The 24287-nt window shown below is 40.6% G+C and overlaps 2 protein-coding genes across 11 annotated transcripts in view; one reads left to right on the top strand and one right to left on the bottom strand.

The window, feature by feature from the left end:
- The window catches only part of SLC9D1 (solute carrier family 9 member D1), a 34451-nt gene extending 33652 nt beyond the window's left edge, over positions 1-799 (bottom strand). The window contains exon 1 of one of the 4 annotated variants that reach the window (XR_012832947.1): positions 543-798. The gene's annotated coding sequence lies outside the window, so the exon portion shown is untranslated. Of the gene's footprint in view, positions 1-260 lie in introns of all 4 variants that reach the window. The other 3 variants (XM_075739493.1, XM_075739474.1, XM_075739483.1) reach the window with 3 other exon arrangements.
- A 521-nt stretch (positions 800-1320) lies between these two features.
- DCUN1D2 (defective in cullin neddylation 1 domain containing 2) overlaps positions 1321-24287 on the top strand; it is a 30407-nt gene continuing 7440 nt past the window's right edge. Inside the window, exons 1-4 of one of the 7 annotated variants that reach the window (XM_075739520.1) lie at positions 1321-1553; positions 2985-4387; positions 7438-7606; positions 10268-10398. In XM_075739520.1, the coding sequence (XP_075595635.1) occupies positions 4213-4387; positions 7438-7606; positions 10268-10398 (475 nt within the window). In that variant the 5' untranslated portion in view covers positions 1321-1553; positions 2985-4212. Of the gene's footprint in view, positions 1554-1984; positions 2115-2180; positions 2613-2984; positions 4388-7437; positions 7607-10267; positions 10399-24287 lie in introns of those variants that run through there. The other 6 variants (XM_075739527.1, XM_075739564.1, XM_075739544.1 and 3 more) reach the window with 6 other exon arrangements.

The following is a 24287-nucleotide window of genomic DNA, read 5'->3' on the forward strand; positions in this document are numbered from 1 at the left end:
ACATAACTAAATTCTGAGCAGAGATTTATACTAGTAAGTTTGCCCATTGTCGCACTGTGTAAACTTACCACCGCAGTTCAGACACGGTATAGTTTCAGTGTTTTTTACTTGGCTAACAAAAACTATTTAGAAAAGTGGCACCTGCAGCAGTGCTCAAAAGCTCTTAAGGGAATGATGACCTCACGTATAAAAATATATTATGTGCATCAGAGCACAAATGAAGAGGAAAAAAATCCCACACTCCATGCACCAGTATTTACCAAATTATAGGGAACTCCTGTCGTTCGGAGTTCCTTTTAAGCACAGTTTGTTATCTGATGGATTGCAGCTCATCTTCCCGGTTTTTCCTTCCCGAACACGATACCGTAGTACCGGATTACATCAAGCTGATAGCTTGCCTCCCATGCAAACCCTGATCCTCTCTTCCAAAACGCTTGCGGATCCTTCCACAAGCGCCTTCTCAGGACCCGCAGGGCAGCCGAGGCGGGGGAGCCGGCCGCTGCCGTGACTCCCCGGGCGCCTCTGCCCCGGCACGCACCCACCTGAGGGCGATGGCCGCCGGAGGGCAGCTCCCTGCGCCGCCGCTTCTCTTCGCGGGCCGGCTTCCGGGCGGCGCCTGCCGGTACCTCTCCCTGGGGAAGGGGGGAAAGGGGGAGAGCAGAGAAAGATCAGAGAGCGCGGGTGCGACCAGCTCCTTTCCCGCCTCCTCATGGCGGCGGAGGGAGGGAGAAAGGCAGGCGGCCGCCCCGCAGCCCGCCCGGTGCTCCCGGCAGCGGCACTCGCACTTTCCGGCCCCGCGGCAGTAGGATCAAACCCGCCGCCGCTTTCTCGCAGCCCCCACCTCGCCCCACCCCCCCGCCGACAACCGCCCAGCGCCCACCTCAGTGCTGGCCCGGCCGCCGAGGGGAAGGAGACGGAGACAGCGGCCGGCCCCGGGCGCTGCTTCCTCCCTCCGCCTCGCTCACCTGCGGCAGGGCGGGAGGGAGGGGGACCGGCAGCGGCCAGGGGAGAGCGGGAAGGACGGGAATCGCAACACGGCGAGGACGGGGGTAAGGGGGCGGCGGCGGCCGCTGACGGAAGGCTCCGAGGAGCTCCGTCCTTGCCAACGGCCGCCCCCCTCACCCTGCGCCGGTTACCGAGCGCCGGTGCGGCACCTTTAAGCGCAGAGTCAGACGGGATCTGTAGTCCCGGCGCCTCCTCGCGGCGTGTGGTGGGAAACGTAACAGCGGGTTCCCCCCCAAACACACACACACACGTTCCCCGCCATTCCGGCCGCTCTCCGGCGCGGTGCATGCCGGGAGGCGTAGTCACCGCTCCGCCGCGCCCCATCCCCGCGGACGTCGCCTCTCTCCGCGGGCGGCGGGGCACCAAGGGCGGGGGGGGGGGGGGGGGGGGCACCGCGGCTGCACCGGCGCTGCGGGCGCGCACCTCGGCCCCGCGCTCCGCCTTTGCGCCTGGTCCCTCGAGCGCGGCCGGCGATAGGCGGGACGTGCGCGCCTGCGCGAGAGGCGGCGCCGGTCGGTGAAGTTGGTCAAAGCGCCGGTGATAAAATGGTAGGTTGTTGGAGCGGGGGGGGGGGAGAGAGAGCGGAGAAACTGGGGGGGCGGAACCCCAAGCAGTCCCCAGCCACCCGGGCCAGGGAGCCGAGCGCCCCCGCATACAGCCCGCGGTTTCTCGCCGCTCCCCTCCCTTAGCACCGGGTCCCGCTCCCCTGCCCGGGGAGGGGACGGCGTTAGGCGGGGCGGGCGGCGCGGGCGAGGGGACACACACCCCGTACGGAGCCGGCCTCCTGCCTCCGCTGGCGCCCGGAGCGGGGAAGGTCACCGGGGGCGGGGGGGGGAGGGGAAGGGGCCGGGCGGGGCGGGGCGGGCAGCGCCGCGGGTATTTCGAGCGCCGTCCCCGGCAGCCGGCGCGGCGCGTACCTTTCCCTTTTTTGGGCTTCGGGCTTGCGGGGCAGGTTGCCGGAGCCCCGTGTCCCTTGCTCCCGCCGCCGCTCCGCCTTCCGGCACCGGGCGGATCCCTCCCGCCGGCTTCCTTCCCCCCCCCCCTCCCCAGCTTCTCGCCCCGGGACGCGGCAGGTGCAGCGGCGGCAGCCGGAGGCTGCGCTGGGAAAGGTGCGGTACAAATCGCCTTCCCGGGGCGGGGGGGTGAGGGAAGGGGCGCAGGGAGGCGGCCGGGGCCGGCGGGACGGGGGGCGGGGTGGCGCCGGGAGCGGTCGGAGCTGTCCCGGCAAGGGTCGCACGGTGCCTCCGCCGCAGCCGGCGCGTTTTCAGCTTCAGCGCTTCCTTGGGGTTCGCAGTGTGGTGTCACTGCCGGTTTGGGAGGGCTTCCAAGACGTGACTTAATCGTGTCTTGATGCCAAGTACACCCCCTCGTTTGGGTTCCGTTAGTGACAAGTCACGCTAGAAACGCGACTTCCAAACCTTTCCCCCCTGCCCTGTAGAGGCCGTATAGGTGCCCCTGTCTTCTGCACAGGGCGTTAGACACACATGAACGGTAGAAACTATACAGCGTGGCAGTGTAGTAGATTGGATAGTTACACGTGTTTCTGATTTCTTCAAATAACTTGGTGTTTCATTTTTGAACCTAGAAGATATCCCTAAACGTCTGGCGTAAGTAGGCTTGTAAGAGGGCGTGGGTTTTACTTTGGAATTGTTGTCAGAGACCTCTGTTTTGAAGTGAGCATCACTAAGTTTGTTGCTTAAAAGAAGTTTATGTCACTGAGGAAGACCTTGGTGCAGAGAGACTCTCAGACCTTAATGAAAATTGGGGAGAGGGGGTTTACACAGAGCTTGCAGTCGAAGGATTGTTGAGTATTTTCTTACCAAAATATGTTGTAGTTATTTTTGCAGCTCTTTTCCCACTTTACATGCGTATTCTTGTATAAAAAGAAACTTTCATGTTTCTTCTTATATAAAACTGGAAAATCTTGCAAGACAGACCACAGTCCTTATCTTGTTTACGTGATGTGTTTCTTGTCTCAGGACCGTCTGTAGCCAAGATGTCACCATCCATATGTGTACAAGAGATAACAAGTAGACTGAGAGATGGTCCTGTGCTTCCTGATTCAGAATTCAGTTTTTCCCCCCTGATATTTTAAGAGACCATCAAATTTTCTGTTATACCTGATGATTTAAGCAGTAGTGAGGAACTTAGACAAATTTCTCAGCTTAATTGTTGGCCCAGAACATGTGTTAAGTATCATTTAACAAAATTTGAAAGAATCAGAATGTAATAAAAAACAGTTTGATTTAAGCTATCTCCTTCTTCTTCCAATTTCATGTAAAGAATAATGTTGAACTATGTTAATAGCAATTTTTCTTCCTATAAAATCCCTATTCCCACCTTTTGGGTTTTCCAGAAGGTTAGGGATGTTGTGTAGATACGGGTGCTGCAATTAGCTGCCCTTAATCATCTCATTGATTCCTGTATACCACTATAATAGGTGGTTTTGTTGTTTAATGTATTAATAGTATAGACATATTTTTCAGAGTTAATTAAACTTTTAGAACGCATTTGCAGCAACTTTATAGTCTCACTGTAACAGTCAGCAAATCTCTGACGTGTCTGCTTTATAAGTTTTCTTTTTGTCTTACATCTTCTGTTGGCAATGGTTTCTAACATAAAAATGCAAGAAATGCTTCTACCTTTTTCAGCTGATGACTTAAAATGATTAAACTTTGCATCGTTCATTGTTGCTAGGAAAATGTTAAGACAACTGTTGAGCTGTTTTTCTCTGTGTATGGAGTACTTATACAGAATCTGAGAATCTATAAGTTGTGCCTTTGTAATGTCTGGTTTGTGTGACCACTAGGCATATTTTTCAGAAGATAACCATATTGTTGTATGATGAAACTTGTGTTTTTCTGTTCCGTAACAGCAGTAAACTTATGCATATGTGAGCAATAAAGCAGAACTAGAAATTTATTACTGCTAGAATACATGCTGCTAAAAATGTGTATATATAGATGCTGTCATTTCAATTTTCAGAAGAAAATGCTGTCTTTTTAACTGCAGAAGAACAAGGCTTTGTCTTCCTGTAATTCTGAAGTGAAAGTTGTCATCAACAAGAAAGCTAAAACCTTTTAAAGATAGGTATTAGTAGTAAAATGCTGAAACAAACTTCTGGATTAGCTTCATTGGCTTTCCTGCTTCTTTTGCATCCCAAAGCATAAGCTTAAATCGTCTCAGAAGGACAAGGTCCGCCAGTTTATGGCATTTACCCAGGCTGGTGAAAGGACTGCTATATACTGCTTAATGCAGAATGAATGGAAACTAGAAGTGGCAACAGACAACTACTTCCAGAACCCAGACTTGTACTACAAAGAATCCATGAAAAATTCAGTAGACAGGAAGAAATTAGAACAATTGTATAATCGATACAAAGGTAAGGCTTGCTTTTTTTGTTGTTGTGGGTTTTGGGAGGCGTTTTCTAATTACTTTGTTTGGGTGGTATTTCTGCTTTTGTCTCTGCCATTCTTAAAGACTTCTAAGGAAAGATTGCTAGCTTTTGCATCTCATTCTGTGTTTGCAGTAGTGAGATAAGAATGAAAAAGGTTTTAAATGGTCTTAATGTTCAGTACACAACTTCTGTAGATATTCCTCCAGAGTTTACAGTAAATTCACAATAGAAAATTAAACCTTAGAGCTTATTAGGCAACTTATTTGATTTGTTGCCAGAGACTGCTATTATATATATGTACAATGCACTTTGTGTGTCAAAATAATACATTTGATCCTGATGCTAACATTTGGGGGAGTTAAATACTACTATCTTTGAACAAAATTCTATATATTGAAATAAAAAAACCGTTTCAGATAACTTTACAGCTAGGAGTCTGACAAAACAGTCAAATTAGAAAACTCAAAAACTAGTAATGGAAACTCCATCCTTAATTTATTCTTTCTACTGGCATATTACAGCAAAAATGCTGTGCATGTTGAGAGATACTTGGAGGAAAAAACACAGAGAAGTGGATTAAAGGCAGAGTTGGGTTTTTCCCCTTTATTTTTATTTTACAGCATTGTTAAAAAAAACAGAAAAAATAAAAGGCATAGTCATGTAAATATAAGAATGTATGTGATCCAGGTAACAGTGCTTTCTGAAATGTGGCCCTCTGACATGAATGCGATGAAGAATGCACACATGTTAGAGCAGAGCAGGCTGGAATCATTACCTATCGCTGCTGAGATCCATACATCTCGTGTTTCAAAAAATGAGCTTGATTTTTTGTATACTTTTCTAATTGTAAAATATAGGATGCTTTGTGTATACTTTATCCTGTTAGGATATTGTTTCCACCTTTTTTGTTACTCTTTATATAATTGTTCTATTTTAAGAATAGACGCTCTTCAATCTTTCATTATTATGTGGTAATTAATTGTATAGGGACAAAGAGTCAGCAACGCTGTAGCATTTCCTTTGTGAAAAAATGTAACTAGAGAACCACTTATTTTTTTATATATATATGTAAATATATATAACATATATACACACACATCTAAATTGTTTGCTTGATCCTTGCATGTCAATCTTGGAGATTGCTGGGTCAAAAATATATACAATTCATAAATGCTACTTAAAAGATCTAAAATGAAAAAAAAATCACAAATGTTATTTGTTACTCATAATTTTCTAGTGGTGGCAAGCTGCACCACTTGGCTTCTGTGAATGAAATTCTGGTCAGTTTTATGTCCATGTTTTATTTAGCAGCACACCTTTACAGTTCTAGCACTTCAACACTTAAGTGAAGTTGTAAACTTGAACAAAACCTTCACCAGATTTGAGAGAAAGCGATCAAAATTTTGGTTAAGCACCTTTCCTTTTTTTCACATGTAGCTTATACCTGAGTCATTGGCCTCGCAACAACGAGAAATTCCTTTCTCCTACAGCACCTATAGAATACTACATACGTTGCACTATATTTGAAGTCTGAGATGAGAAGTCTTTCATTTTCTGTGCTGTCTTGTGTGAGTCCTCTTATCTGTTTATCCAGCAACTCTGTCAAAACAACAATTTCATTTTTGTTCCTAGTTACCTGGATGGCATGAAACACGATAAGGATGAAACAGTCTTTGTTGAAATCCATTAGAATTTTTCCACTGATTTCAACACTAGTGCACTTTTTGCCTTCAGTTCTTCAGTTACTCCCCAAATGCACAAGAAACGCGTTTTATATGTCTTGGAACTAGATCTGGCATATAGTAGAATAGATGTGTTTACTTGTTTTTTCTGCTCAAAGATCCCTGAATTATATCACGGGTGTAATTCTTTGTTTAATGGGTATAAATCTTTGGTTGCTAAATTAACTTCCTCTCTACATTTTAGCATTTCTTTCACTGTAGTATTGGCTGGAAAAGTGGAAGAAATCTTAGTTTAACATCCCACCACCACCAAAAAAACCAAGAAAGTTTTCTTTAATTATTTTTGTCAATTCATTGGATAAGGACTTTTAAAAATAGCATGATCTTACCAGTTTAAGGCGTTAATCTTTAATTTACTTGAGGGATACTTTTCTACATAGGAAGCCATTTCAGTATTGTAAGTTGGGCTGTCAAAAGCTGGGAGAGAGTTTTGTAGTTTGTAAACTGTCAAGCTTTGAAAACTAAAGGCGTGATTTTTTTTTGGGGGGGTGGTGTTTTCCCCCTCCATTTATTTAAGTTTCAATGCAGGGGGGTCGTTTGTTTGTTTGGGGGAGAGAAAATGTTGTTACAGTTACGGAATTGTTACAATGGCATCTACCTAGGTAGTTACTAAGTGTGGTTGGGACATTCAAAAAGGTAGTAAAGTTAGGAAATACTATGTTTCAGTAGTACTAAGTTGTATTGTTTAGCTTAAGACCCTGTTGTGCTAAGGCATTGTTTGTGCAATGTTTTGGTGATTTCCTTGACTTCTAATTAAAAACCAAAAATGTTTGAGGTAATTGTGGTTTTTAAACAGTTATAGTGGATTCTCATATGTCTCTATCAAGAAAAAAAATCTGTGGGCTCACTTGGTAGGTATATTTTTGTTGGTTTTGTTTTTTTGTGGTTTGTTTTGGTTTTCTTTTAAAGTTTAATACATGCTAACCCATAAATACATTGTACATTTTCATGTACATGTTTATTGGTCTGTTTTTTGATATAGTCAGGCATCTCCTCAGTTCATTCAGATCTTTCATAGAGCATTGTGGAGAGAAGACAAAACTATTTTGTTAATGTTAACTGATGAATTTAGGAAAAAGTTGCAAAGCAGTTCCTAGGGAAGTTTGCAGAATACTTAATCTGTTTACAGATACTCTTTGAGGTACTTCTAAAAGTAACTAGATTTCAAGTGAAGACATTGGTGAAGCTTATGAAAAACAAAGACCTGTGTTATGCAGCACATCAAAGCTGTGCAGATGATTTTTTTTTTTTTGTAAATAATTACAGTTTTCCTCTTTGTATTTTGAACTGCAGACCCACAAGATGAAAATAAAATTGGCATTGATGGGATTCAACAGTTCTGTGATGATTTAAGCCTGGACCCTGCCAGTATCAGTGTTCTGGTTGTAGCATGGAAGTTCAGGGCAGCTACTCAATGTGAATTCAGTAAAAAGGAATTTGTGGATGGCATGACAGAGTTGGGGTAAGTATCTATTTCTGCATAGTTCATAATGTAAGGCCTGAGCTCAGTTTCTGTTAAAAATGTGAATGGCAATTAAAAATGTTTTTATGTGTGAAGCTTCAAAAAACTGGTAAGGCCGGTGCCAAGCTTAACAGGCGTTAAATGCCTGTAGTGTCCCATCTTCCTTAAACTGATGCTCTGCTGCAAAGCCTTACCAATGACCGCAGCAAGGGTGAAACAAAATATTTCCTACCTGTATGGCAAGGAAGACAGACAGATATGCTGATCTTTTCATGCAATTCATATAAACATAGGCATGGTTGTGCTAAGGTTTTGAGTTGGACCACGTGCTGTTAAAAGCTGAAAGTTACTGGAGATGTATGAAGGAAAAAAAGTTGTTAGTGTTAAAGCAGAAAAGAAAGAGGAAAGCAGAAAAGAACCTTCGATTCTTTACCTTATCACCACCAAATGCAACTTTTTTTCTTGTTACCAGTCTTACAAATCAGTTCTATTGCCTTGTGTACTAGATACTTCATATTTGTACAGAATATCTATAAGAAATTGAAATAAAAATGAGGATATTGGTAGTAGAAAAGGTTGTTTAGTCTGATTGTGATGTAACTGATAAGTTGTGTTTTTCTTCTTGGATTATGGAGCTGTTCTGGATAACAGACTTCAAGGTTAAACCATGTTGCCTCTGTTTAGCAATGAAGTCAAGCATTTATCACCATAAAATAATATTTTGTGTATTACTTTTTCTTGGAAGAGATGCAGTATTTCTAATATATAGAGGTGTCAAAATGATATTTTTTTAAACACATTGCATTAGATAGGTGGAGAATTACAGTTTGTTACTTGTGCATATTTTTTTGTAACTAAGTAATTTCATTTGATCTTAGAATGGCACCTTATCAATACCTTTCTACAATAGACCAACTTCTAGCAAATGTGGTATTGTTTCTTGAGATGGGGTCCTAGCAGTCTGTTGTTACTGACCTCATCGGTTATTGACTTCTTTCTAAGCTTTCCTTTTTAGGTAAGGGTATTCAGAAACTGCGATGAAATAACTTTTGATATCACCTGCAGTCCACTGCTTTATTTTGTCCCTTTGGGTAGAGACTGTAAGAATAAATATGATTTTCTAGCCATGGACAGCAATTATGTGCTCATGCTGTTATATCAAATAATGCTGGCAGCCTTTAATGTCACTGATTGAAAAGGTTTTGCTAAGCCACCTGTGGCTTCTGGCTTGGATTCTGTTTTGTAACTTTATTGTCACGTTGCTCCTATGTCCTCACGACTGTCTCTGATACAGTTCCACAGAGGTCTGAGATGTTTATCTCTTTCTGATCAACACACATGATAGCGTTCTTGGGAGCGTAATCTCATCACACCTGCTTGCCACTGGTGTGCTGCACATTAAGAATTTGGAATGATTTTGTTACATACTGGAGGTGTAGTGTCTGTGGGTTTTAGCGTTGAACATAGGTGAAGATTTTAATGAAAAGGAATTCCCTGAGTCTTAGTTCCTATAGCATCTTTAGGATACCTATGGGAAGGTATGGTATTTGTCCCTGTTGTTAACTAGATCAAGTCCCCATGAAACTGAAGTTCTCAGTTGAAGACTGTTGGCAGAATTTTTTATCTTTTCTCCACCAGGTACTGCTGGAGGCCGGAAGGGTACTTATTTTTGTCTGTACCATGCAAGACAGTTAAAACTGCAGCTGCATCTTATGGACTTTGCTGTAGTTATCCATCCTTTAATAAAATTATTCTTGAGTCTGTAGAATAAATACAAACATTTAGCTACTTTCAAATGCAAGATGGGAGTTATGATAGCTGCTTCTTTGAAACCTATTTCCTTCTCTTTGAGTTTCTAGGTACAATTCAAAATACTGGTAATATCCTATAAACCTTGAATATTCATTTGATTCCTTGGTGTGGGGAAAACTCTTTTTCTTTTAAAATTGCATCTTGTCAGTTCAGGTGCTTTTACTGAAAATGCTCCAGTTTTATGTTATTAAAGGATATGTTTCTGTTAGAATCTCAGTAACTTGATTCTATCTTAGCTTACCTGTGCCAGGCTGTTAAACGGTTTGTTAGCCTTCAAGCTATCGTCAAAGGCTTATCTTTTTCCTAGATTTTATCCACAAGTGTTCTATGGTGGGGAGAGCATGACTGCAAATAATAGTTCGTTTTGTTGGAAAGTCCTCTAATGTTAACATTAACTGTAAATGTAGTATGCTCTTAATTTAGATAGGCATTACTTATCCCCCACTCGATCTAGATTAAAGCAAAAATGTATACTCTTGCATTACAACAGCTATAAAAGGGGAAGTGATAGCAGGTTTCAGTGAGGTTTATATCTTTTTTAAAAGAATAACATCTATTGCTTGAGTTCATAAACTCATGAAGAGACCGAGCAAAGAAGTTAAATCACTGCATCCTGTTTGGGTTGTGTATTTAATGGATGTCTATATATAATGTTCTACTTAAAATCATTTAGTAAAGGTATATGAGTGTTTTTATTTTTAAAAATGCTATTTTGAAATATACTGGTTTTTATCTTAACTACTCCTTTCTTTTCCTCTGAAACCTAAACCTTAGTAAGTATAAAAACAAGAAGAAAAAAGATAAAAGAAATCTTAAATATTTACAAACAATATAACCTCTTTTGAACAGGTGTGACACCACAGAAAAATTAAAAGCTTTATTGCCAAGACTGGAACAAGAGCTAAAGGATCCAACAAAGTTCAAAGATTTTTATCAGTTTACTTTTAACTTTGCTAAAAATCCTGGACAAAAAGGTCTAGGTAAGTAGAAAAAAATCAAAAAAATATCTACAGACAGGAAAGTTAATTCCAAATACTTCCAAAATACAGTTTTCTCATTGATGATTGTATACGAAATTCATTGTTGATTTCTTTCACTGACTTCTACTCTTTCCCATCTTCTTTCTGTTAATCTATTCTTTAATGTCCCCTTGGTACGGATAATTTAATGATGTTTTCTGCTAGTATTGACATTCTGTCTTCTCTTGCCAAAGGAAGTTCCTGCAGTTCTTAGAGACCTGTCATAATTGTTTTTAAAAAAGACTGAGCTAGTATGCTCCTTGTGTTTTCAGTTTTGTTCAGAACAGAACTGAAACGAGATGTCCATATTGGCTTAACAAGAGGGAGAAAACTCTGGGCAAAAGTTATTGTTCAAAGAATTTTTAGCTTTAGTTCACAGTTTTTATGTGAAGTTTAAAAAAAAGAATGTAATGGAGTTGATTCAAAGCTAGTGAATAGAAATAGGCATACAGTTTATAAAGGATTAAATTATTATTCTCTATAAAGTTTGAAATTTGTCCCAATCCGTGCTTTGTATTGCTGGAGTAAAATGGATACGTTACTTAAATTCCAATGCTTTATTCTCTTCAAATCAAAAATATCTATAGTTTATGAGTAGATGAAAAAAATTGTGAGATGAAATCTGATATCCTTTCAATTTATGTCTGCTTTCAAAAGAGACTGTGTAGGAAGGAATTTAACTGATTTGTGTGTAGAATAACACTGTACCGTCATCACTGTTCTTTTTGTGCCGTGGGTAAGAGGAACTGGTTGGTTGGTTTTTTTAGCATAGCCACTTTAACTCTGTGTCTACGTTACTTGGCAAGCACGTTAATACTTTTTCTCAAAAATTGTTGGAGGAGGAGTGAGATGGAGGAGCAGAATATTGATTTAGACCTTCTCAACCAGACATGTCTGTTCCGTATTCTTTCTTGGTAATTACTTTGAATAATATCTCTTGTCTTTCCTAGTGTCTTTTTCTCCCCTTTTTTTTTCTTTTTAAACTGTGGGCAATCTTTAGGCAGTTTCCATTCTTCTTTATTTTTTTTTGCAGCAATCTCATTTTTCATTACATGTGTCACTCTTTCATGGGTCTCATACCACCTTTCCAGACACAAAAACAAAATAGTCTTGTAGTGTTTCTGTGAGGCTGGTTGGAAGTCAAGTCCCTTAGCTAGTTGTTCATTTTCTTACCTCTCTTCATTAAAAAGCCTAGGACTTTCAGATTGTGGAAAAGGTAAGTCAGTTACAGCTGAGGTTGGCATTTGTGAGATACCTAAAGAAATATTACAGATGGCTTCCTGTTTTAATTGGCTCAGTCCCAACACGAAACTCATGTACTTGGGAAATATGTCTCAAAAGCTTTTCACCTAAGCCTGTACAAAGAGGGAAGGAGGGAAGGCAGCCCAACCCAGATTATGGAACTGAATGTTCTGTTTATTTGACATGAGGAGGAAAAAGGAAACTTACTTGTCTTCCATTACTTATGTTTATTTGGTATGGAGGCCTTCTCATTTTAAGTGTGTCTCCTCTGTAGTGTAAGAATGGTACTTTTTGGCAGTAGAACACCTAAGTGCCTTCTTGCACTAAGAATTGAAGTATTAGCAGGAGAAGGTAAAGAGTAGAAAAATAAAAGTTAAGCTTAAAATAAACTGTAGAAAGAATTGTCTGGAACTCTTGCTGATTTCAGTTTTCAGGAATTTTAATAATTCTGGTAATACTGTTTCTTATTTTCAAGTAGTGCTTTGTTCTTACATGGCAGTATTTTGATGATGTTTTTCATCAGACTTTTTCTGGTTTTGCTAAAATGATTCTAGATATTAAATATAAGCAGATGCCACTGCTTTTATTTCAGTGGAAATACACCATACTTCTGTCTGGTGTAAACTTGGATCACTGTAGGTTGAGTAGAAAAAGGGTGCTGAACAAGCATATTGACTAATACTATATTTTTGGGTGATTGAGGTCAGTGATAGCTTATCAAAATAAAAATTAACGCTGTGTAGGTTTGGAGTTGGAATCTTTTCAGGAATGCTGTTATATTCGGTAGAGCAGAGAGATGGAGGGGAAAAAACAAGTTTACAGGTTGATGTTTACAATGTACTGCCTCCTGCTCCCCTTATTCTAAGAGTTTTATGTTTGTTCTCTTTCAGCAAAGAAGTGTACAGCAAGTAAAAAAATTCAGTCAGTTATCTTACAGGAGTGTCTGTATGAGCTAAGAATTCTAGTTGCTTCAGCTACATTTAATCTAGGCTTAGGTGGTGCTTTGTTTTACATCCTCTTCTCTGTATACACTATGTGTTTTCTCCTAGAATGAGAAATTGTCTGTCTTCTCTCCCTCTCTCCACAGCTAATGCAGAGGTGTCTGGTGTTTGTGTCCCAATGACAATGTGCCCTGTTGTCAAGGAGATGCGGGACTTTATCGCATCCATGTCCAGTGTCTGTTTCTCTCCCATTAAGTCTGAACCCTTGGCTTAAGACGCATTTATGAATTCAGTCCAGATAGTTAAACAGAACATACAGTTAGATGTGTTACCAAATGAGCTGATATAAATCTCTGTCTAGGTCATCTACAGGTGCTGACCTCCCCTTCCTCCCCACGTGCACATTAGATGACATGCAGCGCTACCTAAGTATAGGATGCTGCTAAGCTACTGCCCTAGCTGCTTGCTTCTGGTGACGTGACGTGCTCCCACGATAGTGCTTGCCTACTGATTCCCATACATTCACATTTGAATTATGACTTGGAAGACTAAGAGGTCAGTAAGTTTATGGAAAGTAGGGATAAAAGTGAATGGTTTTAATTAATGAAATGGAAATAATCAAAGGAATTATTTTCTGACTTTCAATTACAAAATACTTTAATGTGATTTCTTTCCTGGGGTGTGAAGCATCCAGTGCTTCCTCTTATTATACTCAGAGCTGAAATCACCAAGTCTGGTAGCTGTTGCACTCATTATTTAGGGGGGTGATCTGTAGGCTTAAAGAATATTACTTGATTCTTAGGTATACACATGACCTATGAATATGCCTATTTGAAAATAAGCAAATTTGACATAGTGCCAGTGACAAATGGGAAATTCTTATTCGTAGGATATTGTTAATAAAAACTTTTTATAAAGGAAGACATAATTAAAATGGTCCTTCTGTTGGATCCTTCAGGCTAAGTCCTAACCCATCTTTTTTAAACAGAAATAACACGAGACTAGAACTCACCAGAAAAATGTCTGTGATAGGCAAAGAAGACTCATTTATGCAATTATTTTGCATGTTTATTATCTTAACGTATTGAAACAATAAGAAATTACTGAAGTACCTCTAAAATGTCCAAATACTGATGCTTTGGTTATGAACCATGTTCATTGTTCTATCAGTATTTCAATATGGTTTTGATTACTTTTTTTAAATGCATTTCTGCTGTTTTAAGAAGTGATAAGCAGCAGTTATTACTTTTCTTATTTTTTGCCCCATCTCCCCTGAAGAACCTCAGGAAATAGTGATTCACAGGTTCCTTTTTATATGCCAGGTGGTCTTTCAATTTAAAAGATAGAGAAATGCCTATATAGTGTATTCCCTTGTGCCAGACAGGATCGACATCTACCAAAACCATTCCTTGCAGATGTTTTTTCTAACCAAGTGTTCAGTGGTATGCTAGCAATATATACTAACCTGCTCCTGGAAAAACTCAAAGGGAAGAAGTAAGTTTACCAAATATGGAAAAAGGGAGTGGTTACTTGGGAGGAATATTGGGATGTAGTTAGAGACTGTAGGAATGCAACAAGGAAGGCTAAGGCCCACTTGGAATTAAAACTGGCAGCGGATGTCAAGGACAGCAAGAAGGGCTTTTCCAAATACATCAGCAGCAAAAGGAAGACTAGGGAAAATGTAGGCCTGCTGCTGAATGAGGTGGGTGCCCTGGTGACGGAGGATACAGAGAAGGCAGAATCACTGAATGTCACCTTTGCTTCAGTCTGTGCTGCTAAGGCTGGCCCTCAGGAAGGATCATGATCATATTGATGAATATGTTGAACAAGACCAGACCAAGCACTGACCCCTGGGGCACCCCGCCAGCTACAGGCCTCCAACTGGACTCTGCGCCACTTATCACAACCCTCTGGGCCCTGCCATGCAGCCAGTTCTCAGCCCACCTCACTGTCCACCCATCCAACCCACACTTCCTAAGCTTGCCTGTGAGGATGTTATGGGAGATGGTGTCAAAAGCCTTGCTGAAGTCAAGGGAGACAACATCCACTGCTCTTCATCCACCCAGCTGGTCAAGCCATCCTGGAAAGCTATCAGATTGGTCAGGCATGCTTTCTCCTTGGTGAATCCACGTTGACTACTCCCAATAACCTTCTTGTCCTCCACATGCTTATTGATAACCCCCAGAATGAGTTGTTCCATCATCTTTCCTGGGATGGAGGTGAGGCTGCCTAGCCTGTAGTTTTCTGGGTCCTCCTTCTTGCCCTTTTTGAAGAACGGAATGACACTGGCTTTCCTCCAGTCCTCAGGCACCTCTCCTGATCTCTGTGACCTTTCAAAGTTGATTGAGAGCAGCCTAGCAATATCATCTGCCAGCTCCCTGAGCACTTTTGGGTGCATCCCATCAGGGCCCATGGATTTGTGGGTGTCAGGTTTGTCTAGATGGTCTTTAACCCAATCCTCCTTGACCAAAGGAAAGTCTTCCTTTTGCAAGACTTTCTCTCCTACCTCCAGGTAGGGAGAGGGGACAAAGTGTACCCTCAGCAAATCTGCTGATGATACTAAGCTGGGAGAAGTGGCCAACACAGTGGAAGGCTGCCCTGCCATTCAGTGATATCTTGACAGACTAGAGAGTTGGGCAAAGAGGAACCAAATGAAATCCAAGAAGGGCAAGTGTAGGGTCCTGCACCTAGGGAGGAATAATCCCAGACACCAGTACAGGTTAGGGGTTGACCCGCTTGGAAGCAGTGCTGCGGAGAAGGACCTGGGAGTCCTGGTGGACAACAAGCTCTCCATGAGCCATCAGCATGCCCTCATGGCCAAGAAGGCCAGTGGTATCCTGTGGTACATTCAGAAGAGCGTGGCCAGCAGGTCGAGGGAGGTTATCCTCCCCCTCTGCTCTGCCCTGGTGAGGCCACATCTGGAGTCCTGCGTCCAGTTCTGGGCTCCTCAGTTCAAGAAAGATGGAACTAGAGAGAGTTCCCTGGAGAGTTCTGCTGGACTAGAGAAAGTCCAGCAGAGGGTTACAAAGATGATGAGGGGACTGGAGCATCTCTCTGATGAGGAAAGGCTGAGAGAGCTGGGTCTGTTTAGCCTGGAGAAGAGAAGACTGAGAGGGGATCTCATCAACACTTACAAATATCTACAGGGTGGATGTCTAGAGGAAGGGGCCAGACTCTTCTCTATGGCGCCCAGTGACAGGACAATGGGCAACGGGCGCAAACTGGAACACAGGAAGTTCCATCTGAGTATGAGGAAAAACTTCTTTACTCTGAGGGTGACCGAGCACTGGAACAGGCTGCCCAGAGAGGTTGTGGAGTCTCCTTCTCTGGAGATATTCAAAACCTGCCAGGACACGATCCTGTGCAACCTGCTCTGGGTGATCCTGCTTTAGCAGAGGGGTTGGACTAGATGATCTCCAGAGGTCCCTTCCAACCCCTACCATTCTGTGAATCTGTGATTCTGTCATTTCCCGGTTAAGGCAGTTGAGCGGTGCCCTGGAGAACGGGATCCAATCCTTGCCTCTACCATGAAATTCCTTGAAGATGCTGCACAAATCACTTCCACGCTTTTCACAGGCAGTCACTAATTACACATTCTCCATTTTCTACATGTTTGGTGTTGGATCTTTTCTCAGACCAAAGATCTCAAAGACCTGGCTTCAGCTGAAGTAACTGTGTTAAAAGCGAACTTTTAACTGAAATGCTAGCAAATGCTAATTAGGAGGTACTTTTGACATTACCTTCTCTATTCTTCCTCTCCCAAACTGTCAGCACATAACTAAGAAATCTTTAGGAAAGGTTCAAGCACCACTCTGGCTCGCACAGAAACAATGGGGTGAAGTAGCTGACCGCAGCAGTATGCTGCCTCCTTCCACCTGGGGGGCAAGCTTCTAAAAATCAGTGCAAGCATTCAGATATTATTGTGATAAAAAGGACTCGCTCTCCAGAGGTCCCTTCCAACCCCTGCCGCTCTGTGAATCTGTGAACCTGCCTTTTCAGTTTCAGTAGTTATCAGCAAGATTTGTGATGTGATTGGCAGCGGTCATCTGGCTGAAAAGTTTGGGAGTCAGTGCCTTCACATAATATAATCTTAAATTATGGCGGGTCTTATACATCTATGTCCATGCTTGCTCAAACCTATTGTTAGATTTTTTTCTTTTTCTAGCACATAACTTAAATCTCTGTTCCTGAATTCTTCAGTTCAATACTTACCCATCCGGAGTAAATACGTAGAATACATGTTTCCTTAGAGTTAGTAACAACTTTTTACATATTTGGCAACAATGTAGGTACCTTCCCTTAGTCGCTAGACTGAGTAAAACTGACTACCCTGACAAATTTTATCTTCCAACTCTCTGATATTGGGATTGTATCTTCCAACTCTCTTTTCCTTTGCAATCCGATTGATAGAACTTTCTCTTGTCTTGTAGTGCCTGAACAAGCTAGATGTCTTCCGTGTGCCTTAGATATTTTGTTCCTTGTCACACATCCCATTATTAAGTTTGCTTATATTTATAACACTATACTGTCTGCAGTTTGTGATCTGTTATATTATTGGGTTTCTGCAGAACTGCAATGCATCCAGTTGTTTCTGATCTTATTTCTGCAGTCAATTATTCCCACTAGCTACATGACTTTGCACTTCTCTTTAATGAAATCTTCCTTATTTACTTCCAAGTGGTTTTTCAATTTGTCCAAGTAGCTTTGAATTCTAATCCTGTCCTCTACCACGCTACACTTTTGTATAAGGCTTTGTACAAGTTGCAAATTTAATAAAAGTTTTCTTTGTTGTATCATCTGAGTTACTTAAGTATTGGACAGTGTTAGGTACAGGACTGACCCCCATGGACAAGTTACTTTCTCCCAGTTTGGCAGAGAACCACTGAGGTTCTTCTAGAACATCCGCTGACCTCTATGAACTCTCAAAGATGGTAGGTAGCAGTTTGAAGTTGCTTCAGCATACTGAGATGAATTTCACCATGCTTCACTTTGGGCACCAGTGCTTTCAGACTGAATTTCTAAATGTTGTTTCTGAGATTAGTGTCAGTTTTCATTGAACCTTTTTGCCTGGAGCATATCTTGAAAAAAACAAACAAAAAAAAATCTCCATGCATCCCAAACATTTCTCTTTCGGGAGATGCCAGCAGGATGCATAACATCTTTCATGACAGCAGCTGCCATTTGTAAGGGAGGCAGTGGGAAGGCACAGAAGCCCTTCTTTTTGGTGATAGAAGAATTTTGGTGATACTCAACAGTCGTCTTTACAATGCGGTGGATTGTGCTCCAGGAAACCGATCTGTGGGCAGGTATGCGTGCACAGTTTCATGTTCTATTTATTTTTAGAACAGCCTGTATTCCATTGCTCTTTAATTTCTTTTTATTCTACAGTTCCTCTCAAAACCAATGCAAGAAATTCTGCCTTTATGTAATTAGATGGGAAGAATCCTCTCCCATAAATTGAGTTACATCTATTCTCTCATGCCCCAAAATAGGCACAGAGTTTGGTACGCCAATATTCATTCCTAGAAATAGGACTGCCTTTTATAGGAGTCTCTTTTCCAGTGATGATACTAGGGAATTTTTATTTCTCTTTATATCTGCAGGACTTCTGTCTCTATAGTCTCATCCAACTTGAATGTTTCCATTTATTTTTATTAGCTTAATATTGTCAAGTAGTAAGCTTCAGTCTGGACACATGCTGTTTAAAGGAGTAAAAGTATTACCATTCCCCCTAGGTGACAGTTCATCTAAGTTGTGAGATGCAGGAGGCAAAAGCATATCATGTAAGATCTACAATGATTTTATTTAAGCAGAAAATGATGTTCTGATCAATGTTGTTTAGGACCCAACTCTCAAGTGTCTTTCAAATATGTCTGAATAGATTTGATTAATATCTAAGAAACAGATGGATGCTTATGACTGTTAAGACTATTGCTCTCTGAGTGGTGGACAGAATTGAGGCAAAAAAGATAGCAAGGGTTCAACACATCAGTGCCATCTCAATGGCTATGTATTGAACCTGGCAGGTTTAATATTTAGGTATATTAAACTTCATCTGAGTGGTTTGTATATATTCTGAAATAATGTAAAAGGTGCAGTTTATTAAGGTCTGGTTCACCAGGAGACTTTTGCGAAGAATTATTATGGATAATTGTGATCCTGTCTGTTTAATCTGCTCTCTCGTGTTCTCACCACTATATTTAGTACAGTAAATCTTAAAGTTTTGCATGTTGCAGATTTGGAGAGATTTATCTCACCTTCTACTCCCGAGTTTTAGCTTTTTCTACTGCAGCCTGAGTGAAATTTTGCATCCTAGCTCTTGGTTGATAAGTGTACTAAAGAATAGGATTATAGATCTTTTGCCATGTTGTATACAGAGCAGTTCAGATTTCTGAGGACACTGTTCAAGCTCAAAACAAGGCTTTAGCTCCATCTTCCTGTCTTTTTTGTCTTTTTTTTTTTTTTTTTCTTTGAACCTGATACTTACTGTGAGTTTCTTAATGGATCTCCCTTTGAGCCCCAGCAAGACATGTTCAGGAGATTTCTCATGCTCAGGAGTTTACTACAGTTTGTTTCAGCACAGTGGAGGAACTTAATACATTCTTTCATGGTCTTCAACTTTCAACATGGAAACAAAAAGCAGATTTCGTCCTTCATCACTCCTTTGTGGTCCCTTCGCCTGCTTGCTGGCTCAAAAGGTTGTGCTTCCTTCTCTCTGCCAGTTTCCTGGGATCAAGCAAGAGATGATACATGAGGAGGTCATTCAGAATTGAATCAAATATTACCTCAAGACCAGAAGAATGACTATCTTTGCATCCGGTATGTGGACTTCAAGGAGGTTGCATCTTCTATGAGCAGATGAGTATAACGTGCTCTTTTTAATTGAAGCAACATCAACTTTGGCTTTCATCATAGCAGTGTTTCAAGATTCTTTGAAGAGATGCTTAGACATTAGGGAAGGATATTTTATTTTTTTTTTCTCCTTCCCCCCCTCCCCCAACTAGTTAGCAAGATTTCCTCCGTTTGCAATGAAGAATTAGATTGATCCGTTTGTAGGATGTTTGTAGGAGCAAGTGGATGGACAAAGCTGAGGGAGTTCGATGAATGAATTTCATGTTTACTTTGGAAGAGATCTGTGAATGCTGTATTTTAGGTGTTTCAATGGCCTTGGTCTAGTGTATGGTCCTTGCTTTATTTTTGTTCACATTTTTCTTTTTGAAAATGCCAGCAATTTAAGAGGAGCTTAGTACAGAACAGGGTGCTCTGATGAAAAAAGGCTAATAGTAGCAGCAAAGGTGTGGCATAACTGCCAGTTCTATTTATGCCTCGTTGATTCTTTTACTCATGTTTGGTCTTATTTGGGAAATGTATATCCAGTCAACTTTAAGTCATCTGTTGTAGTTTATCTGTATTGTATGTGGAGAGATTTGCAGAGATGGAAGGATTTTGAAACTGGCTACAGTCAGGTTCATTAGGCTGGACTCAAATTGATGTTTAGATAGCTACCTTCTTCTAAGCCTAGCTCACATTCAGAAGCAGTTTATCTGATTTTGTGCGGTTGATGCTCAAGAAAATAAAGGTGAAAGGTTCTGCATGGAATGAGCCTGTTTCAGCATGGCAGATGCTGAGATAGTTAATAAGCACAGTCAGACCCTGCCTGATTCCTGCAGGGAATTTCTTCTGAAATCCATATGCTGTGCTTCACCTCTCTTCCCTGCCCTCCACAGAGACTTAACTCTGACGCTCTGCATTGTACATTCCCTGACGTAGAGCACTGGGAAGCTCTTTGCTTACGGCTTCGCAGGGATCAGTGGATCCAACTCAGCTGGATCCTGAGTTTAGCCGCTTCCAGTATTTGCATCATAACCCTTATTTGGTTTTCCCCTTCTCTCTTCCTTCTGTGGGGGAGCTCCTAATTGCAGATAAGAGCTATTTTTCTCTAAACTTTTGGCAATTTGGTGAAGCGTTTTTAGGTTGAATCCTGATGGTATTTTCTTGTTATTTTGCTGTGTGGACTTTGTAGAAGACGACAATGTTCTGATTAGGAAAGAAACTAATTATTGTATCCATGTTCTTGGTAATTTGGAAGCCAAAGATGACTGTTAAAGTCATTAAGAGATGAGGAAACAAGGAATCAAGTAACTCACTGAATCTTGCAAATATTCATTTGATGTTTGTTTGTCAGGTAGTGTGATAGTCCAGTTGTTGAGACAAATTGGCACCAGTTTCCTCTGTTCTCACATCTGCACCAGTTTTGGCACGGTGTCCAGGAGTTTTATTGAAACAAAATAATTTTGTGCAATGTAGTTTTTGGTTTAGCTTTACAGAAGTATCATCACAGGAAGAAAACAAGAGGAAACAGATGAAAGAATATCAACCAAATGATACTTTAGGGCAAATTATGTGACTGAAGAAAACATCTGAAGCTCAGTCTTTTACAGAGGCTAAATATATTTTTACAAGATGATTGAATGATAAAATAGATTTCTGTGTCTTGCACCTGTCCGGATTAATTTTTTATGAAGTGTTGGGAAAAGGAGATTTTCTTGGCTACTCTTTTGTTTTCAAAGCTATAGAGTAAATTTTGGTTAAAGCTCTGGGGAGAGGAAGCCTCAAACAAAGGGGCTCTTGGCTCTGAAATTTTCATTTCCAAAACCTTTTTTTGTTGTTGTTTTTCATCTTTATTAACTGATCTTAACCTTTTCCTTCTACAAGCTTTGTTACATTCTTTACTAATTTGTTGGTTTGTGTCTGTAGATGGACTGGGTAAGGCTGATGCATCATCCTATTTTGGAAAAAAAAATGCTGCCCATGTAGTTTGAGAGAGTACTCTTTGAACAAAACTTATTGAGCAGCTTGTTAAAAGCATCCATGCTCACCAAAGACTCTCATAGAGATGATGTATAAAGTAGCAAAGCTTTACAATATTGATAAGAAAATTAAACATCAGTAAAGGAAGAAAAAGGCAATACTAGGACAATCAGTTAATCTCAAATGATGAAATTAAAATAAATTATTTATTTCTAAGCTCTAAAACGTGATAGACTGTACCATCGTAATGTACAGAACCTAGTTAATATCCTGACTAAGGTTTGTGAGGCCAACAGTGGCTAACATTAAAGTATTCTTATAAACAACTTAAAGATTTTAAAACGTCATTAGGAGGCCAATGTAATGCCTGTAGCCTTTTTTTTTTCTTTTAAGTTGTATTAGTAATTTAGATGAATTAGTTTTAATATTCTGACAGCTTCAAACATGACTGCATGAAGAGCCCCATTGGTAGGGCAGTCTGGGAGCTGGAAAGCAGGACTGGCAGAGGATGACAAGCGAGCGCTGCAGTCCCGGAGTGCTGTGTTGGCACAGCAGGTCTAAATGAACTTCATTTCGTGTTCCCGATAAACCCTACTCTCCAGCCAATTCCTTGCTATCTGCTGATTTATCTTTCTGTTTTCTCACTTCCTTGATTGCTTCTGTGCAATGACTTCATTGCCCTTGTCCAAAATCATAGCAAAGGGATGAGGAAGTTAATTTGATTTTTTTTAATTTGTGCAAGAATGTAATAATTTAATTTTTTGTTAACAAGATAAGCATTTGATCAAATCTTGAAAGTAATAATACTGATGATGTATTTCTCCTTCTGCATTAATTGTGCTAATTTGTTATCACTGCAAGCTTTCTGTTCCATCAGGGTAGAAGAGGCTGAAGGTTTTTTAAAAACAATTTTAGAATGAGGCTTTAATGGTTCAGAATAGATCATGCTGCATGCAAAATGCTTTACTTGTGATTCTGAAAAGCTGATTGTTTAATTCAAAAGTGTGAAGAGCTCCTTTTTAAAACATACTAAGACATGTTTACTATAATAAATGTTATTTGGCAAAATAATGTTTAAAATAATTAAAACATTATTTTACTAACCTCTTCTTCCTTCTTGAACTTGTTTTACTTAGACATCGTATATATTTTAATTTTTTTCTATTAATTTTAGTTTTAATAATTTTGTAATGGTAATTGGTGCCACTTTTAGGTGATTCAGTTCTTAGGGTTTTACTACAGAAAGCTTTATCGATGCTGTATGTAGCCACACCTAGATGAGATATCCAGAAAGCCAAATATCTCAATATTGAAGTTTTGTTTCAGTGTATTCAAAAACTTTGGACTATAAAGCCACTATACTCAAGGGGCTGCATGACGTACACCACTCGCTAGATACTGACACTGAAAATATTTTGGGGCGAAGGGAAAGCTCAAACTGTTGTATAATGTGCAGTATATGATGTAGTATTTTTATGATGTTCTTTAAACATTAACTGTTTAGCAATTTTGTGTTTTGGATATGAACATGGATGTTTGCAATGAAGTCTCTTTATAAACTGGTCCTTCCTTAGGTGTTAGTTTCCAGAGATTCATGCATCTGTCTTTTCCTTTCCATTTATAAAACTTGCACTATTAGTCTGTAATGTGGGAAGCATATTTTTGAGTACAAAACCAGCATATTTTTGTAATTGTTGTTTGATTTTATTTTATTTGTAATGATGACTTCATATCTATGCAGTATTGAAATAGGTATTCCTAAGACTGCCTAAGAAATCCGTGCCTTGCAAAAGAATCTTCCCATGGAGACACAGAACTTCCATGACATAAGGCTTTTTTTTTCCTTATACCTTTTAGTGCTATACTAATTGTAGCAGATTCACAAACTCCACAGCATTACTGTTTATTGATACTACTATCAGCATCCTAATGCAGAACTAGAACACTGTGTGACTGTCTTCCCTTTACAGCAGAAAAATCCCCTTTTCTGTCCTCCAGTGCTGAGTTTTTCAACCTACGTAGGGATATGCCTTCAAGCAAAAGTGTAGCTGTAACTCCTGAGAATGTAGCACACCTGAAAGCATAATATTTTCAAATACTTTAAGATTCCATAAACTGGAACCGCTACAAAAAGTGATAGTCCCATCTAGTGATTTTGTTCAAATATCTCTCGTGTTAGTTGGTGGGTTTATGTGATTGTAGTGAACCAGATGAGGAAGATTTACCTTTATTTATTTTTTTTCCCTTGAGCTAATTTTAACCAAGATCAGGACTTCCCTCCATGTGCTTAATGAGAGAGCAGCTCCAGCGTGGACCGGTTTCAGCTACTATAGAGTGGCATCCTGAGCACGATGTGTTTTTATTGCACATTATAGCAAATCATTCATGTATCTTTGTGGAGGAGAATTTGCATACACATGTAATGTATCTCTCAAGTATCAACTTAAGATAGTATTTCACATGCATTGTGTTAAATACAATTTTGCAAAAATCAAGTTCACCTTAACGTAATATTAAATTTGACACATACACAAATAAACCAAGAGGCCAAGTGTGGCCTCTTCTTTCCCTTGGAACTTTTTTGTGGCACCTTTAGCCATCTTTGTTTCCTTGCCTGTAGCTTCTTCCTTTTTCCAAGGAATATTTCATCAGTAGTATAAAAACTCTTCTGCTATTAAAGTGTCTTTCTTCAAAGTGCATTTTGCTTGATGTTGTCACGTGATAGATTCGCAAGATAGACTTGGAAAGGTTGAGTCTTCATAATGAAGCCTGAGTGAATGGGATCAAAGCCAGTCACTTCACAGTGAAGTTTAGAAACCCTTAAGATTATTCAGGTTTCTCTCTTCCCATTTATTT

This window comes from Balearica regulorum, chromosome 1, assembly GCF_011004875.1.
Source record: "Balearica regulorum gibbericeps isolate bBalReg1 chromosome 1, bBalReg1.pri, whole genome shotgun sequence".
Taxonomy (NCBI): domain Eukaryota; kingdom Metazoa; phylum Chordata; class Aves; order Gruiformes; family Gruidae; genus Balearica; species Balearica regulorum.